This window comes from Eucyclogobius newberryi, unplaced genomic scaffold (assembly GCF_026437365.1).
Source record: "Eucyclogobius newberryi isolate DKJ021-1_F unplaced genomic scaffold, fEucNew1.0.hap1 SCAF_14, whole genome shotgun sequence".
NCBI classification, from domain to species: Eukaryota; Metazoa; Chordata; class Actinopteri; order Gobiiformes; family Gobiidae; genus Eucyclogobius; species Eucyclogobius newberryi.
Genome location: NW_027315768.1, coordinates 1,837,164 through 1,854,356, shown reverse-complemented (window position 1 = coordinate 1,854,356; position 17,193 = coordinate 1,837,164). Strand labels below are relative to the sequence as shown.

The 17,193-nt window shown below is 55.4% G+C and overlaps 1 protein-coding gene across 1 annotated transcript in view; it reads right to left on the bottom strand.

Annotated features, from left to right (window-relative positions):
- Positions 1 to 17,193, bottom strand: part of ttf2 (transcription termination factor, RNA polymerase II) — a 46,559-nt gene that overhangs the window by 24,870 nt on the left and 4,496 nt on the right. The window contains exons 7-12 of the mRNA XM_072444148.1: positions 13,801 to 13,968; positions 12,302 to 12,456; positions 12,060 to 12,141; positions 11,764 to 11,868; positions 11,237 to 11,387; positions 10,772 to 10,877 (exon numbers count right to left, since the gene is read on the bottom strand). Coding sequence (XP_072300249.1) covers positions 10,772 to 10,877; positions 11,237 to 11,387; positions 11,764 to 11,868; positions 12,060 to 12,141; positions 12,302 to 12,456; positions 13,801 to 13,968 — 767 coding nt within the window. The remainder of the gene's footprint in view (positions 1 to 10,771; positions 10,878 to 11,236; positions 11,388 to 11,763; positions 11,869 to 12,059; positions 12,142 to 12,301; positions 12,457 to 13,800; positions 13,969 to 17,193) is intronic.

Sequence of the window (17,193 nt, the reverse complement as noted above, 5' to 3'; positions counted from 1 at the left end):
GTCCTACAGAGGAGGCTGGAAGAGAGGGCAAGAGTCAGCAGTCCTACAGAGGAGGAGTCCTACAGAGGAGGCTGGAAGAGAGGGCAAGAGTCAACAGTCCTACAGAGGAGGAGTCCTACAGAGGAGGCTGGAAGAGAGGGCAAGAGTCAACAGTCCTACAGAGGAGGAGTCCTACAGAGGAGGCTGGAAGAGAGGGCAAGAGTCAACAGTCCTACAGAGGAGGAGTCCTACAGAGGAGGCTGGAAGAGAGGGCAAGAGTCAACAGTCCTACAGAGGAGGCTGGAAGAGAGGGCAAGAGTCAACAGTCCTACAAAGGAGGAGTCCTACAGAGGAGGCTGGAAGAGAGGGCAAGAGTCAACAGTCCTACAGAGGAGGAGTCCTACAGAGGAGGCTGGAAGAGAGGGCAAGAGTCAACAGTCCTACAGAGGAGGCTGGAAGAGAGGGCAAGAGTCAACAGTCCTACAGAGGAGGAGTCCTACAGAGGAGGCTGGAAGAGAGGGCAAGAGTCAACAGTCCTACAGAGGAGGAGTCCTACAGAGGAGGCTGGAAGAGAGGGCAAGAGTCAACAGTCCTACAGAGGAGGAGTCCTACAGAGGAGGCTGGAAGAGAGGGCAAGAGTCAACAGTCCTACAGAGGAGGAGTCCTACAGAGGAGGCTGGAAGAGAGGGCAAGAGTCAACAGTCCTACAGAGGAGGCTGGAAGAGAGGGCAAGAGTCAACAGTCCTACAGAGGAGGAGTCCTACAGAGGAGGCTGGAAGAGAGGGCAAGAGTCAACAGTCCTACAGAGGAGGAGTCCTACAGAGGAGGCTGGAAGAGAGGGCAAGAGTCAACAGTCCTACAGAGGAGGAGTCCTACAGAGGAGGCTGGAAGAGAGGGCAAGAGTCAACAGTCCTACAGAGGAGGAGTCCTACAGAGGAGGCTGGAAGAGAGGGCAAGAGTCAACAGTCCTACAGAGGAGGAGTCCTACAGAGGAGGCTGGAAGAGAGGGCAAGAGTCAACAGTCCTACAGAGGAGGAGTCCTACAGAGGAGGCTGGAAGAGAGGGCAAGAGTCAACAGTCCTACAGAGGAGGCTGGAAGAGAGGGCAAGAGTCAACAGTCCTACAGAGGAGGAGTCCTACAGAGGAGGCTGGAAGAGAGGGCAAGAGTCAACAGTCCTACAGAGGAGGAGTCCTACAGAGGAGGCTGGAAGAGAGGGCAAGAGTCAACAGTCCTACAGAGGAGGAGTCCTACAGAGGAGGCTGGAAGAGAGGGCAAGAGTCAACAGTCCTACAGAGGAGTCCTACAGAGGAGGCTGGAAGAGAGGGCAAGAGTCAACAGTCCTACAGAGGAGGAGTCCTACAGAGGAGGCTGGAAGAGAGGGCAAGAGTCAACAGTCCTACAGAGGAGGAGTCCTACAGAGGAGGCTGGAAGAGAGGGCAAGAGTCAACAGTCCTACAGAGGAGGAGTCCTACAGAGGAGGCTGGAAGAGAGGGCAAGAGTCAACAGTCCTACAGAGGAGGAGTCCTACAGAGGAGGCTGGAAGAGAGGGCAAGAGTCAACAGTCCTACAGAGGAGGAGTCCTACAGAGGAGGCTGGAAGAGAGGGCAAGAGTCAACAGTCCTACAGAGGAGGAGTCCTACAGAGGAGGCTGGAAGAGAGGGCAAGAGTCAACAGTCCTACAGAGGAGGAGTCCTACAGAGGAGGCTGGAAGAGAGGGCAAGAGTCAACAGTCCTACAGAGGAGGAGTCCTACAGAGGAGGCTGGAAGAGAGGGCAAGAGTCAACAGTCCTACAGAGGAGGAGTCCTACAGAGGAGGCTGGAAGAGAGGGCAAGAGTCAACAGTCCTACAGAGGAGGAGTCCTACAGAGGAGGCTGGAAGAGAGGGCAAGAGTCAACAGTCCTACAGAGGAGGAGTCCTACAGAGGAGTCCTACAGAGGAGGCTGGAAGAGAGGGCAAGAGTCAACAGTCCTACAGAGGAGGAGTCCTACAGAGGAGGCTGGAAGAGAGGGCAAGAGTCAACAGTCCTACAGAGGAGGCTGGAAGAGAGGGCAAGAGTCAACAGTCCTACAGAGGAGGAGTCCTACAGAGGAGGCTGGAAGAGAGGGCAAGAGTCAACAGTCCTACAGAGGAGGAGTCCTACAGAGGAGGCTGGAAGAGAGGGCAAGAGTCAACAGTCCTACAGAGGAGGAGTCCTACAGAGGAGGCTGGAAGAGAGGGCAAGAGTCAACAGTCCTACAGAGGAGGAGTCCTACAGAGGAGGCTGGAAGAGAGGGCAAGAGTCAACAGTCCTACAGAGGAGGAGTCCTACAGAGGAGGCTGGAAGAGAGGGCAAGAGTCAACAGTCCTACAGAGGAGGAGTCCTACAGAGGAGGCTGGAAGAGAGGGCAAGAGTCAACAGTCCTACAGAGGAGGAGTCCTACAGAGGAGGCTGGAAGAGAGGGCAAGAGTCAACAGTCCTACAGAGGAGGAGTCCTACAGAGGAGGCTGGAAGAGAGGGCAAGAGTCAACAGTCCTACAGAGGAGGAGTCCTACAGAGGAGGCTGGAAGAGAGGGCAAGAGTCAACAGTCCTACAGAGGAGGAGTCCTAGCAGAGGAGGCTGGAAGAGAGGGCAAGAGTCAACAGTCCTACAGAGGAGGAGTCCTACAGAGGAGGCTGGAAGAGAGGGCAAGAGTCAACAGTCCTACAGAGGAGGAGTCCTACAGAGGAGGCTGGAAGAGAGGGCAAGAGTCAACAGTCCTACAGAGGAGGAGTCCTACAGAGGAGGCTGGAAGAGAGGGCAAGAGTCAACAGTCCTACAGAGGAGGAGTCCTACAGAGGAGGCTGGAAGAGAGGGCAAGAGTCAACAGTCCTACAGAGGAGGAGTCCTACAGAGGAGGCTGGAAGAGAGGGCAAGAGTCAACAGTCCTACAGAGGAGGAGTCCTACAGGAGGCTGGAAGAGAGGGCAAGAGTCAACAGTCCTACAGAGGAGAGTCCTACAGAGGAGGCTGGAAGAGAGGGCAAGAGTCAACAGTCCTACAGAGGAGGAGTCCTACAGAGGAGGCTGGAAGAGAGGGCAAGAGTCAACAGTCCTACAGAGGAGGCTGGAAGAGAGGGCAAGAGTCAACAGTCCTACAGAGGAGGAGTCCTACAGAGGAGGCTGGAAGAGAGGGCAAGAGTCAACAGTCCTACAGAGGAGGAGTCCTACAGAGGAGGCTGGAAGAGAGGGCAAGAGTCAACAGTCCTACAGAGGAGGCTGGAAGAGAGGGCAAGAGTCAACAGTCCTACAGAGGAGTCCTACAGAGGAGGCTGGAAGAGAGGGCAAGAGTCAACAGTCCTACAGAGGAGGAGTCCTACAGAGGAGGCTGGAAGAGAGGGCAAGAGTCAACAGTCCTACAGAGGAGGAGTCCTACAGAGGAGGCTGGAAGAGAGGGCAAGAGTCAACAGTCCTACAGAGGAGGAGTACTACAGAGGAGGCTGGAAGAGAGGGCAAGAGTCAACAGTCCTACAGAGGAGTAGTCCTACAGAGGAGGCTGGAAGAGAGGGCAAGAGTGAACAGTCCTACAGAGGAGGAGTCCTACAGAGGAGGCTGGAAGAGAGGGCAAGAGTCAACAGTCCTACAGAGGAGGAGTCCTACAGAGGAGGCTGGAAGAGAGGGCAAGAGTCAACAGTCCTACAGAGGAGGAGTCCTACAGAGGAGGCTGGAAGAGAGGGCAAGAGTCAACAGTCCTACAGAGGAGTCCTACAGAGGAGGCTGGAAGAGAGGGCAAGAGTCAACAGTCCTACAGAGGAGGAGTCCTACAGAGGAGGCTGGAAGAGAGGGCAAGAGTCAACAGTCCTACAGAGGAGTCCTACAGAGGAGGCTGGAGGAGAGGGCAAGAGTCAACAGTCCTACAGAGGAGGAGTCCTACAGAGGAGGCTGGAAGAGAGGGCAAGAGTCAACAGTCCTACAGAGGAGGCTGGAAGAGAGGGCAAGAGTCAACAGTCCTACAGAGGAGTCCTACAGAGGAGGCTGGAAGAGAGGGCAAGAGTCAACAGTCCTACAAAGGAGGAGTACTACAGAGGAGGCTGGAAGAGAGGGCAAGAGTCAACAGTCCTACAGAGGAGGAGTCCTACAGAGGAGAATGAAAGAGAGGGCAAGAATCAACAGTCCTACAGAGGAGGAGTCCTACAGAGGAGGCTGGAAGAGAGGGCAAGAGTCAACAGTCCTACAGAGGAGGCTGGAAGAGAGGGTAAGAGTCAACAGTCCTACAGAGGAGGCTGGAAGAGAGGGCAAGAGTCAACAGTCCTACAGAGGAGTCCTACATAGGAGGCTGGAAGAGAGGGCAAGAGTGAACAGTCCTACAGAGGAGGAGTCCTACAGAGGAGGCTGGAAGAGAGGGCAAGAGTCAACAGTCCTACAGAGGAGTCCTACAGAGGAGGAGTCCTACAGAGGAGGCTGGAAGAGAGGGCAAGAGTCAACAGTCCTACAGAGGAGGAGTCCTACAGAGGAGGCTGGAAGAGAGGGCAAGAGTCAACAGTCCTACAGAGGAGTCCTACAGAGGAGGCTGGAGGAGAGGGCAAGAGTCAACAGTCCTACAGAGGAGGAGTCCTACAGAGGAGGCTGGAAGAGAGGGCAAGAGTCAACAGTCCTACAGAGGAGGCTGGAAGAGAGGGCAAGAGTCAACAGTCCTACAGAGGAGGCTGGAAGAGAGGGCAAGAGTCAACAGTCCTACAGAGGAGGAGTACTACAGAGGAGGCTGGAAGAGAGGGCAAGAGTCCACAGTCCTACAGAGGAGTCCTACAGAGGGGAATGAAAGAGAGGGCAAGAATCAACAGTCCTACAGAGGAGGAGTCCTACAGAGGAGGCTGGAAGAGAGGGCAAGAGTCAACAGTCCTACAGAGGAGTCCTACAGAGGAGGAGTCCTACAGAGGAGGCTGGAAGAGAGGGCAAGAGTCAACAGTCCTACAGAGGAGGAGTCCTACAGAGGAGGAGTCCTACAGAGGAGGCTGGAAGAGAGGGCAAGAGTCAACAGTCCTACAGAGGAGGAGTCCTACAGAGGAGGCTGGAAGAGAGGGCAAGAGTCAACAGTCCTACAGAGGAGTCCTACAGAGGAGGCTGGAAGAGAGGGCAAGAGTCAACAGTCCTACAGAGGAGGCTGGAAGAGAGGGCAAGAGTCAACAGTCCTACAGAGGAGGAGTCCTACAGAGGAGGCTGGAAGAGAGGGCAAGAGTCAACAGTCCTACAGAGGAGGAGTCCTACAGAGGAGGCTGGAAGAGAGGGCAAGAGTCAACAGTCCTACAGAGGAGGAGTCCTACAGAGGAGGCTGGAAGAGAGGGCAAGAGTCAACAGTCCTACAGAGGAGTCCTACAGAGGAGGCTGGAAGAGAGGGCAAGAGTCAACAGTCCTACAGAGGAGGAGTCCTACAGAGGAGGCTGGAAGAGAGGGCAAGAGTCAACAGTCCTACAGAGGAGGAGTCCTACAGAGGAGGCTGGAAGAGAGGGCAAGAGTCAACAGTCCTACAGAGGAGGCTGGAAGAGAGGGCAAGAGTCAACAGTCCTACAGAGGAGTCCTACAGAGGAGGCTGGAGGAGAGGGCAAGAGTCAACAGTCCTACAGAGGAGGAGTCCTACAGAGGAGGCTGGAAGAGAGGGCAAGAGTCAACAGTCCTACAGAGGAGGCTGGAAGAGAGGGCAAGAGTCAACAGTCCTACAGAGGAGGCTGGAAGAGAGGGCAAGAGTCAACAGTCCTACAGAGGAGGCTGGAAGAGAGGGCAAGAGTCAACAGTCCTACAGAGGAGGCTGGAAGAGAGGGCAAGAGTCAACAGTCCTACAGAGGAGGAGTACTACAGAGGAGGCTGGAAGAGAGGGCAAGAGTCCACAGTCCTACAGAGGAGTCCTACAGAGGAGAATGAAAGAGAGGGCAAGAATCAACAGTCCTACAGAGGAGGCTGGAAGAGAGGGCAAGAGTCAACAGTCCTACAGAGGAGTCCTACAGAGGAGTCCTACAGAGGAGGCTGGAAGAGAGGGCAAGAGTCAACAGTCCTACAGAGGAGGAGTCCTACAGAGGAGGAGTCCTACAGAGGAGGCTGGAAGAGAGGGCAAGAGTCAACAGTCCTACAGAGGAGGAGTCCTACAGAGGAGGCTGGAAGAGAGGGCAAGAGTCAACAGTCCTACAGAGGAGTCCTACAGAGGAGGCTGGAAGAGAGGGCAAGAGTCAACAGTCCTACAGAGGAGGCTGGAAGAGAGGGCAAGAGTCAACAGTCCTACAGAGGAGGAGTCCTACAGAGGAGGCTGGAAGAGAGGGCAAGAGTCAACAGTCCTACAGAGGAAGAGTCCTACAGAGGAGGCTGGAAGAGAGGGCAAGAGTCAACAGTCCTACAGAGGAGGAGTCCTACAGAGGAGGCTGGAAGAGAGGGCAAGAGTCAACAGTCCTACAGAGGAGGCTGGAAGAGAGGGCAAGAGTCAACAGTCCTACAGAGGAGGCTGGAAGAGAGGGCAAGAGTCAACAGTCCTACAGAGGAGGCTGGAAGAGAGGGCAAGAGTCAACAGTCCTACAGAGGAGGCTGGAAGAGAGGGCAAGAGTCAACAGTCCTACAGAGGAGGAGTCCTACAGAGGAGGCTGGAAGAGAGGGCAAGAGTCAACAGTCCTACAGAGGAGTCCTACAGAGGAGGCTGGAAGAGAGGGCAAGAGTCAACAGTCCTACAGAGGAGGAGTCCTACAGAGGAGGCTGGAAGAGAGGGCAAGAGTCAACAGTCCTACAGAGGAGGAGTCCTACAGAGGAGGCTGGAAGAGAGGGCAAGAGTCAACAGTCCTACAGAGGAGTCCTACAGAGGAGGCTGGAAGAGAGGGCAAGAGTCAACAGTCCTACAGAGGAGTCCTACAGAGGAGGCTGGAAGAGAGGGCAAGAGTCAACAGTCCTACAGAGGAGGAGTCCTACAGAGGAGGCTGGAAGAGAGGGCAAGAGTCAACAGTCCTACAGAGGAGGAGTCCAACAGAGGAGGCTGGAAGAGAGGGTAAGAGTCAACAGTCCTACAGAGGAGGCTGGAAGAGAGGGCAAGAGTCAACAGTCCTACAGAGGAGTCCTACATAGGAGGCTGGAAGAGAGGGCAAGAGTGAACAGTCCTACAGAGGAGTCCTACATAGGAGGCTGGAAGAGAGGGCAAGAGTGAACAGTCCTACAGAGGAGGCTGGAAGAGAGGGCAAGAGTCAACAGTCCTACAGAGGAGGAGTCCTACAGAGGAGGCTGGAAGAGAGGGCAAGAGTCAACAGTCCTACAGAGGAGTCCTACAGATGAGGCTGGAAGAGAGGGCAAGAGTCAACAGTCCTACAGAGGAGTCCTACAGAGGAGGCTGGAAGAGAGGGCAAGAGTCAACAGTCCTACAGAGGAGGAGTCCTACAGAGGAGGCTGGAAGAGAGGGCAAGAGTCAACAGTCCTACAGAGGAGGAGTCCTACAAAGGAGGCTGGAAGAGAGGGCAAGAGTCAACAGTCCTACAGAGGAGTCCTACAGAGGAGGCTGGAAGAGAGGGCAAGAGTCAACAGTCCTACAGAGGAGTCCTACAGAGGACGCTGGAAGAGAGGGCAAGAGTCAACAGTCCTACAGAGGAGTCCTACAAAGGAGGCTGGAAGAGAGGGCAAGAGTCAACAGTCCTACAGAGGAGGCTGGAAGAGAGGGCAAGAGTCAACAGTCCTACAGAGGAGGAGTCCTATAGAGGAGGCTGGAAGAGAGGGCAAGAGTCAACAGTCCTAAAGAGGAGGAGTCCTACAGAGGAGGCTGGAAGAGAGGGCAAGAGTCAACAGTCCTACAGAGGAGGAGTCCTACAGAGGAGGCTGGAAGAGAGGGCAAGAGTCAACAGTCCTACAGAGGAGTCCTACAGAGGAGGCTGGAAGAGAGGGCAAGAGTCAACAGTCCTACAAGGGAGGAGTCCTACAGAGGATGCTGGAAGAGGGCAAGAGTCAACAGTCCTACAGAGGAGGAGTCCTACAGAGGAGGCTGGAAGAGAGGGCAAGAGTCAACAGTCCTACAGAGGAGTCCTACAGAGGAGGCTGGAAGAGAGGGCAAGAGTCAACAGTCCTACAGAGGAGTCCTACAGAGGAGGCTGGAAGAGAGGGCAAGAGTCAACAGTCCTACAGAGGAGTCCTACAGAGGAGGCTGGAAGAGAGGGCAAGAGTCAACAGTCCTACAGAGGAGGAGTCCTACAGAGGAGGCTGGAAGAGAGGGCAAGAGTCAACAGTCCTACAGAGGAGGAGTCCTACAGAGGAGAATGAAAGAGAGGGCAAGAATCAACAGTCCTACAGAGGAGGAGTCCTACAGAGGAGGCTGGAAGAGAGGGCAAGAGTCAACAGTCCTACAGAGGAGGAGTCCTACAGAGGAGGCTGGAAGAGAGGGTAAGAGTCAACAGTCCTACAGAGGAGGCTGAAAGAGAGGGCAAGAGTCAACAGTCCTACAGAGGAGTCCTACATAGGAGGCTGGAAGAGAGGGCAAGAGTGAACAGTCCTACAGAGGAGGAGTCCTACAGAGGAGGCTGGAAGAGAGGGCAAGAGTCAACAGTCCTACAGAGGAGGCTGGAAGAGAGGGCAAGAGTCAACAGTCCTACAGAGGAGGAGTCCTACAGAGGAGGCTGGAAGAGAGGGCAAGAGTCAACAGTCCTACAGAGGAGGAGTCCTACAGAGGAGAATGAAAGAGAGGGCAAGAATCAACAGTCCTACAGAGGAGGAGTCCTACAGAGGAGGCTGGAAGAGAGGGCAAGCGTCAACAGTCCTACAGAGGAGGAGTCCTACAGAGGAGGCTGGAAGAGAGGGCAAGAGTCAACAGTCCTACAGAGGAGTCCTACATAGGAGGCTGGAAGAGAGGGCAAGAGTGAACAGTCCTACAGAGGAGGAGTCCTACAGAGGAGGCTGGAAGAGAGGGCAAGAGTCAACAGTCCTACAGAGGAGTCCTACAGAGGAGGAGTCCTACAGAGGAGGCTGGAAGAGAGGGCAAGAGTCAACAGTCCTACAGAGGAGGAGTCCTACAGAGGAGGCTGGAAGAGAGGGCAAGAGTCAACAGTCCTACAGAGGAGTCCTACAGAGGAGGCTGGAAGAGAGGGCAAGAGTCAACAGTCCTACAGAGGAGGCTGGAAGAGAGGGCAAGAGTCAACAGTCCTACAGAGGAGGAGTCCTACAGAGGAGGCTGGAAGAGAGGGCAAGAGTCAACAGTCCTACAGAGGAGTCCTACAGAGGAGGCTGGAAGAGAGGGCAAGAGTCAACAGTCCTACAGAGGAGTCCTACAGAGGACGCTGGAAGAGAGGGCAAGAGTCAACAGTCCTACAGAGGAGTCCTACAGAGGAGGCTGGAAGAGAGGGCAAGAGTCAACAGTCCTACAGAGGAGGCTGGAAGAGAGGGCAAGAGTCAACAGTCCTACAGAGGAGGCTGGAAGAGAGGGCAAGAGTCAACAGTCCTACAGAGGAGTCCTACAGAGGAGGCTGGAAGAGAGGGCAAGAGTCAACAGTCCTACAGAGGAGGAGTCCTACAGAGGAGGCTGGAAGAGAGGGCAAGAGTCAACAGTCCTACAGAGGAGGAGTCCTACAGAGGAGGCTGGAAGAGAGGGCAAGGGTCAACAGTCCTACAGAGGAGTCCTACAGAGGAGGCTGGAAGAGAGGGCAAGAGTCAACAGTCCTACAGAGGAGTTCTACAGAGGAGGCTGGAAGAGAGGGCAAGAGTCAACAGTCCTACAGAGGAGTCCTACAGAGGAGGCTGGAAGAGAGGGCAAGAGTCAACAGTCCTACAGAGGAGGAGTCCTACAGAGGAGGCTGGAAGAGAGGGCAAGAGTCAACAGTCCTACAGAGGAGTCCTACAGAGGAGGCTGGAAGAGAGGGCAAGAGTCAACAGTCCTACAGAGGAGGAGTCCTACAGAGGAGGCTGGAAGAGAGGGCAAGAGTCAACAGTCCTACAGAGGAGGAGTCCTACAGAGGAGGCTGGAAGAGAGGGCAAGGGTCAACAGTCCTACAGAGGAGGAGTCCTACAGAGGAGGCTGGAAGAGAGGGCAAGAGTCAACAGTCCTACAGAGGAGTCCTACAGAGGAGGCTGGAAGAGAGGGCAAGAGTCAACAGTCCTACAGAGGAGGAGTCCTACAGAGGAGGCTGGAAGAGAGGGCAAGAGTCAACAGTCCTACAGAGGAGTCCTACAGAGGAGGCTGGAAGAGAGGGCAAGAGTCAACAGTCCTACAGAGGAGGAGTCCTACAGAGGAGGCTGGAAGAGAGGGCAGGAGTCAACAGTCCTACAGAGGAGGAGTCCTACAGAGGAGGCTGGAAGAGAGGGCAAGAGTCAACAGTCCTACAGAGGAGGAGTCCTACAGAGGAGGCTGGAAGAGAGGGCAAGAGTCAACAGTCCTACAGAGGAGGAGTCCTACAGAGGAGGCTGGAAGAGAGGGCAAGAGTCAACAGTCCTACAGAGGAGGAGTCCTACAGAGGAGGCTGGAAGAGAGGGCAAGAGTCAACAGTCCTACAGAGGAGGCTGGAAGAGAGGGCAAGAGTCAACAGTCCTACAGAGGAGGAGTCCTACAGAGGAGGCTGGAAGAGAGGGCAAGAGTCAACAGTCCTACAGAGGAGGAGTCCTACAGAGGAGGCTGGAAGAGAGGGCAAGAGTCAACAGTCCTACAGAGGAGGAGTCCTACAGAGGAGGCTGGAAGAGAGGTCAAGAGTGAACAGTCCTACAGAGGAGGAGGAGGCCTAGAGAGGAGGCTGGAAGAGAGGACAAGAGTGAACAGTCCTACAGAGGAGGAGGAGGCCTAGAGAGGAGCAGGAGCAGCAACAACAGTCCTACGGAGGAGCAGCAGTTCTACAGAGACCTACCACTGGCTCTGCCTCGTCTCTGGTGTTCTCTGCTTTGTCCTTTGGAGGAGGGACCTCCTTTGAGACCAAACCATAGGTCGTCACCACCACATCATGATCAGCCAGTCTGAAATACAGAGAGAGAACCTAAAGATGATGGATTATGAGCATTCCATGTTTTTCATGAAGAAACAGAATCCTACAGTTGCTCATAAGCTCTGACGGTCAGTGTGGTGTACGCTCTGGTGGTCAGTGTGGCGTGCGCTCTGACGGTCAGTGTGGCGTGCGCTCTGGTGGTCAGTGTGGCGTGCGCTCTGACGGTCAGTGTGGTGTACGCTCTGGTGGTCAGTGTGGCGTGCGCTCTGACGGTCAGTGTGGTGTGCGCTCTGGCGGTCAGTGTGGCGTGCGCTCTGGCGGTCAGTGTGGCGTGCGCTCTGGCGGTCAGTGTGGCGTACGCTCTGACGGTCAGTGTGGCGTAGCACTCACCGCTTGGCGTTCTTCTCGCGGTTGGATCCATGGTACAGGTACACGGAGAGCTTTCCTGGCTTCACATGCCGATCGATCTCTTTCTTCCAGTGGTGAAGAAGAGAGGCGGGGCAGATGATGAGACTGCTATTGGAGCTGACCAGGCTGGAGTCTAGGACAGACACACACAGACACACACAGACACACACACAGACACACACACAGACACACACAGACACACACACAGACACACACAGACACACACAGACACACACACAGACACACACACAGACACACACACAGACACACACAGACACACACACACACAGACACACACACACAAAGACACACACACAGACACACACACAGACACACACACACACACACACACACACACACACAAAGACACACACACAGACACACACACACACACACACACAAAGACACACACACAGACAAAGACACACACACACACACACACACACACAATCATAACCCGAGGCAGGCGCAAGGCTTCTACTCATGAAATATAAAAAACAAAAAAACACCTTTTTTGGATATCCATTGCTCTGTGTCTGCCTTTCTTTCTTTGGTCTTCTTGGCCAGGATGAGGGAGATGATGGTCAAGGTTTTACCCAGACCCATGTCATCAGCTGAGGCAACACAACAGGTCAGAGTCAGACAACAGAGAATACTTTGGGTTGGACGTTTGAATCAATATTCATTTTAAACTGAGAATAATTTAAAACTACATTTATAATAAAATAAAATTACACACGTTATATATTTGAAACATGCACAGAGCACACACTAAATAATATGAGTAAAAGAGCGCTGTGCTCACCCAGGATTCCTCCACAGGGGTTCTGCTCCTCCCTCCAGAGCAGCCAGGCCAAAGCGCTCTTCTGATGGGCCAGCAGAGGAACCTACACACACGTGTCACACACGTGACACACACGTGACACACACGTGTGTGTCACGTGTGTGTCATGGTCAGTCTGACGTGTCCTGTGTGTGTCATGGTCAGTCTGACGTGTCCTGTGTGTGTCATGGTCAGTCTGATGTGTCCTGTGTGGTGCTGTGTACCTTGATGTTCTTTGGGTCTGGGGCCTCAGTGTCTGCCCCGGGGCAGGACTCCAGAGACGTGTGAAGGTGGTCAATGGCCTCACACGTGGCATTCTTGACTGCCTGCAGCCGATCCCCCGTCATGCGTCCACCATAGAACATGTCTGAGGGCGGGGCTGCACACACAGGGAGGAGTGGTCAGCACCAGGGAAGGACATCAGAGCCACAGGTTACAGGACACATATTCTACACTTCCTGTATTGTTATTTGCCTTTAAACAAACTCTTGTACCCGCTTTGGCATCAGGTTTTAGAACTTCAAATAATAAGATAAGATAAGATATTCCTTTATTGTCCCACATGGGGAAATTTCATTGGTGCAACGCAGGTAGATACAGAGGTAGATCCAGAAGAACAGATCACTTATAGGAAGTCTGAAAAACACTTTCAGTAGAAGATCTCCTATAAATAAATAAAAACTCCCATAGACAAATAAATAAATAAATAAATACCAGGGTTAATGCATCTACTGAAAGCAAACATTTTATAATGTCTGAGGCATTCCCTCATCAGGATTTGGTGTTAGCACTTTAGCTACTGACGGTAGAGGGAATTACAAAAGCTAGCTTGCCCTGACATGCTAATGTAAGTTATACAGTTGTAATGAAGAGGTTTTGAAGCAGAAATGATTAGAATGAGTCTGGTGATGATTTAGAGACTTAAAATAATCACAAGAATCCACCAAATCTCTACCTTTGATGTCCCAAATGTGGGAAATTTGGAACCAAGTGTTTTTCTGATGGTTCAGAGGTTCATGAAACAAGCGTGAATGAAGCTGTTGGAGAGATAACTCCGTACTGTGTGGACTGAGGTGCTGGTTCAGGTGTGCAGATGTCACTGCTCAGAAGTGCCGGCCAGAGCACTACTCGAGGCCACTCGAGTAGTGCGGATACTCGGATAGACGACGACGCGTTCAGTCGCTTTACACAGACTGCCATCTGATTCAGGTTTTTTTTATCATATACCCTGGGTCAGCACTAGATCATATACAACCACAGCCGCCATAAAACACCATAAAAGAAGAAGAAGAAAGGAACGCAAGTGACATCATAAAGCACACTATGATGCAGGAGCGCCCCCTACTGGTCACCCCACTAACTGCAAGAGCATAGAAACAAAGGAGCCACAGGGTCTTTTGTACAGAAGCTATATACATGTTCTGGTTTTCGATGAGAAAAAGGTTTGAACAATACGTGTTGTTTAAAAGTCTTTTGTTAATATGTAAATGTTGCTGTGGGGTTGAAAAAATATAGCGTGGACCTTGTTGCATTATTTGTAGACGTTCCTTTTGAATATTTCTGAAGGAAATGCCAAATACATTGAACACATGAAAACTGGGCCTTGCTCCCAGCTGAGGGAGCATCTTCTGTCTGTATCATTGTACTGAGGCGTCTGAGAATGTTGTAACCTAGTGATTATAGCCACGCACAGTTAGGTTTGGTATCTGTCATTTTGTCTCACCTTGGGACATGTGTAAGCCTGAGGAGCTCCCAGAGGTGTGAGGGCCGCGTGAGGCAGGGGGAGCTCCCAGAGAGGCTCCAGGCGGGGCAGGCAGGAGGACCGTTCCTCCGGGCCGACTGAATTGGTTGACTGGACCAGGAGCACTGCTGGAGGCTTCCGTTTCAGGACCTAAAAAAAACACGCAAATGTGTTACAAGAGTGCAAGAGTAATCGTAGTCCAAACTTTTTGCGTGGCACCATTCGCACACCAGACAGGCTGATCTAAATAATGACCCAAGTGAGCATATCCTGCGTGCATGGGGTCTTTTTAGCTAACCCTATTTAAACCTGGAATATCGCAAACATTTAGTAACCCCACTTGAGGTCCCGGCTGACGGTGGGCTCCCTCTTGAGGTCCCGGCTGACGGTGGGCTCCCTCTTGAGGTCCCGGCTGACGGTGGGCTCCCTCTTGAGGTCCCGGCTGACGGTGGGCTCCCTCTTGAGGTCCCGGCTGACGGTGGGCTCCCTCTTGAGGTCCCGGCTGACGGTGGGCTCCCTCTTGAGGTCCCGGCTGACGGTGGGCTCCCTCTTGAGGTCCCGGCTGACGTCTTGAGGTCCCGGCTGACGGTGGGCTCCCTCTTGAGGTCCCGGCTGACGGTGGGCTCCCTCTTGAGGTCCCGGCTGACGGTGGGCTCCCTCTTGAGGTCCCGGCTGACGGTGGGCTCCCTCTTGAGGTCCCGGCTGACGTCTTGAGGTCCCGGCTGACGGTGGGCTCCCTCTTGAGGTCCCGGCTGACGGTGGGCTCCCTCTTGAGGTCCCGGCTGACGGTGGGCTCCCTCTTGAGGTCCCGGCTGACGGTGGGCTCCCTCTTGAGGTCCCGGCTGACGGTGGGCTCCCTCTTGAGGTCCCGGCTGACGTCTTGAGGTCCCGGCTGACGGTGGGCTCCCTCTTGAGGTCCCGGCTGACGGTGGGCTCCCTCTTGAGGTCCCGGCTGACGGTGGGCTCCCTCTTGAGGTCCCGGCTGACGTCTTGAGGTCCCGGCTGACGGTGGGCTCCCTCTTGAGGTCCCGGCTGACGGTGGGCTCCCTCTTGAGGTCCCGGCTGACGTCTTGAGGTCCCGGCTGACGGTGGGCTCCCTCTTGAGGTCCCGGCTGACGGTGGGCTCCCTCTTGAGGTCCCGGCTGACGGTGGGCTCCCTCTTGAGGTCCCGGCTGACGTCTTGAGGTCCCGGCTGACGGTGGGCTCCCTCTTGAGGTCCCGGCTGACGGTGGGCTCCCTCTTGAGGTCCCGGCTGACGTCTTGAGGTCCCGGCTGACGGTGGGCTCCCTCTTGAGGTCCCGGCTGACGGTGGGCTCCCTCTTGAGGTCCCGGCTGACGTCTTGAGGTCCCGGCTGACGGTGGGCTCCCTCTTGAGGTCCCGGCTGACGGTGGGCTCCCTCTTGAGGTCCCGGCTGACGGTGGGCTCCCTCTTGAGGTCCCGGCTGACGTCTTGAGGTCCCGGCTGACGGTGGGCTCCCTCTTGAGGTCCCGGCTGACGGTGGGCTCCCTCTTGAGGTCCCGGCTGACGTCTTGAGGTCCCGGCTGACGGTGGGCTCCCTCTTGAGGTCCCGGCTGACGGTGGGCTCCCTCTTGAGGTCCCGGCTGACGTCTTGAGGTCCCGGCTGACGGTGGGCTCCCTCTTGAGGTCCCGGCTGACGGTGGGCTCCCTCTTGAGGTCCCGGCTGACGTCTTGAGGTCCCGGCTGACGGTGGGCTCCCTCTTGAGGTCCCGGCTGACGGTGGGCTCCCTCTTGAGGTCCCGGCTGACGTCTTGAGGTCCCGGCTGACGGTGGGCTCCCTCTTGAGGTCCCGGCTGACGGTGGGCTCCCTCTTGAGGTCCCGGCTGACGTCTTGAGGTCCCGGCTGACGGTGGGCTCCCTCTTGAGGTCCCGGCTGACGGTGGGCTCCCTCTTGAGGTCCCGGCTGACGTCTTGAGGTCCCGGCTGACGGTGGGCTCCCTCTTGAGGTCCCGGCTGACGGTGGGCTCCCTCTTGAGGTCCCGGCTGACGGTGGGCTCCCTCTTGAGGTCCCGGCTGACGTCTTGAGGTCCCGGCTGACGGTGGGCTCCCTCTTGAGGTCCCGGCTGACGGTGGGCTCCCTCTTGAGGTCCCGGCTGACGTCTTGAGGTCCCGGCTGACGGTGGGCTCCCTCTTGAGGTCCCGGCTGACGGTGGGCTCCCTCTTGAGGTCCCGGCTGACGTCTTGAGGTCCCGGCTGACGGTGGGCTCCCTCTTGAGGTCCCGGCTGACGGTGGGCTCCCTCTTGAGGTCCCGGCTGACGTCTTGAGGTCCCGGCTGACGGTGGGCTCCCTCTTGAGGTCCCGGCTGACGGTGGGCTCCCTCTTGAGGTCCCGGCTGACGTCTTGAGGTCCCGGCTGACGGTGGGCTCCCTCTTGAGGTCCCGGCTGACGGTGGGCTCCCTCTTGAGGTCCCGGCTGACGTCTTGAGGTCCCGGCTGACGGTGGGCTCCCTCTTGAGGTCCCGGCTGACGGTGGGCTCCCTCTTGAGGTCCCGGCTGACGTCTTGAGGTCCCGGCTGACGGTGGGCTCCCTCTTGAGGTCCCGGCTGACGGTGGGCTCCCTCTTGAGGTCCCGGCTGACGGTGGGCTCCCTCTTGAGGTCCCGGCTGACGTCTTGAGGTCCCGGCTGACGGTGGGCTCCCTCTTGAGGTCCCGGCTGACGGTGGGCTCCCTCTTGAGGTCCCGGCTGACGTCTTGAGGTCCCGGCTGACGGTGGGCTCCCTCTTGAGGTCCCGGCTGACGGTGGGCTCCCTCTTGAGGTCCCGGCTGACGTCTTGAGGTCCCGGCTGACGGTGGGCTCCCTCTTGAGGTCCCGGCTGACGGTGGGCTCCCTCTTGAGGTCCCGGCTGACGGTGGGCTCCCTCTTGAGGTCCCGGCTGACGTCTTGAGGTCCCGGCTGACGGTGGGCTCCCTCTTGAGGTCCCGGCTGACGGTGGGCTCCCTCTTGAGGTCCCGGCTGACGTCTTGAGGTCCCGGCTGACGGTGGGCTCCCTCTTGATGGGGGAGTCTGTGATAGTGAGGGGGGGTAAAGTCTCTGTTTGGTCTCATCATCACCAGTTGGTCCAGTTGGTAGTGAGTTAACGTTAGAGAGGAAAAGGTCCTCAGCTGCACGAGCGCCTTCCCTCTTCTGTGACGCCTCACAGTTTTAGCCAAAAGAAGTGCCAATTCTGCAACAGATGCTAAAAAAAGTGGAAATGGGTCTGTAGGAGTTGTGGTTCTGATGGATAAGAGCTGTTCACGGTGTAAGAGCGGACACACCGAGGCAGCCTTCAGCGGTGCCATCTGGTCTGGATACAAAATGAATGTACAAAAAACAAATGATGTGATTGTGGCATCCCCTTTGACCTTTAGAAAGACTT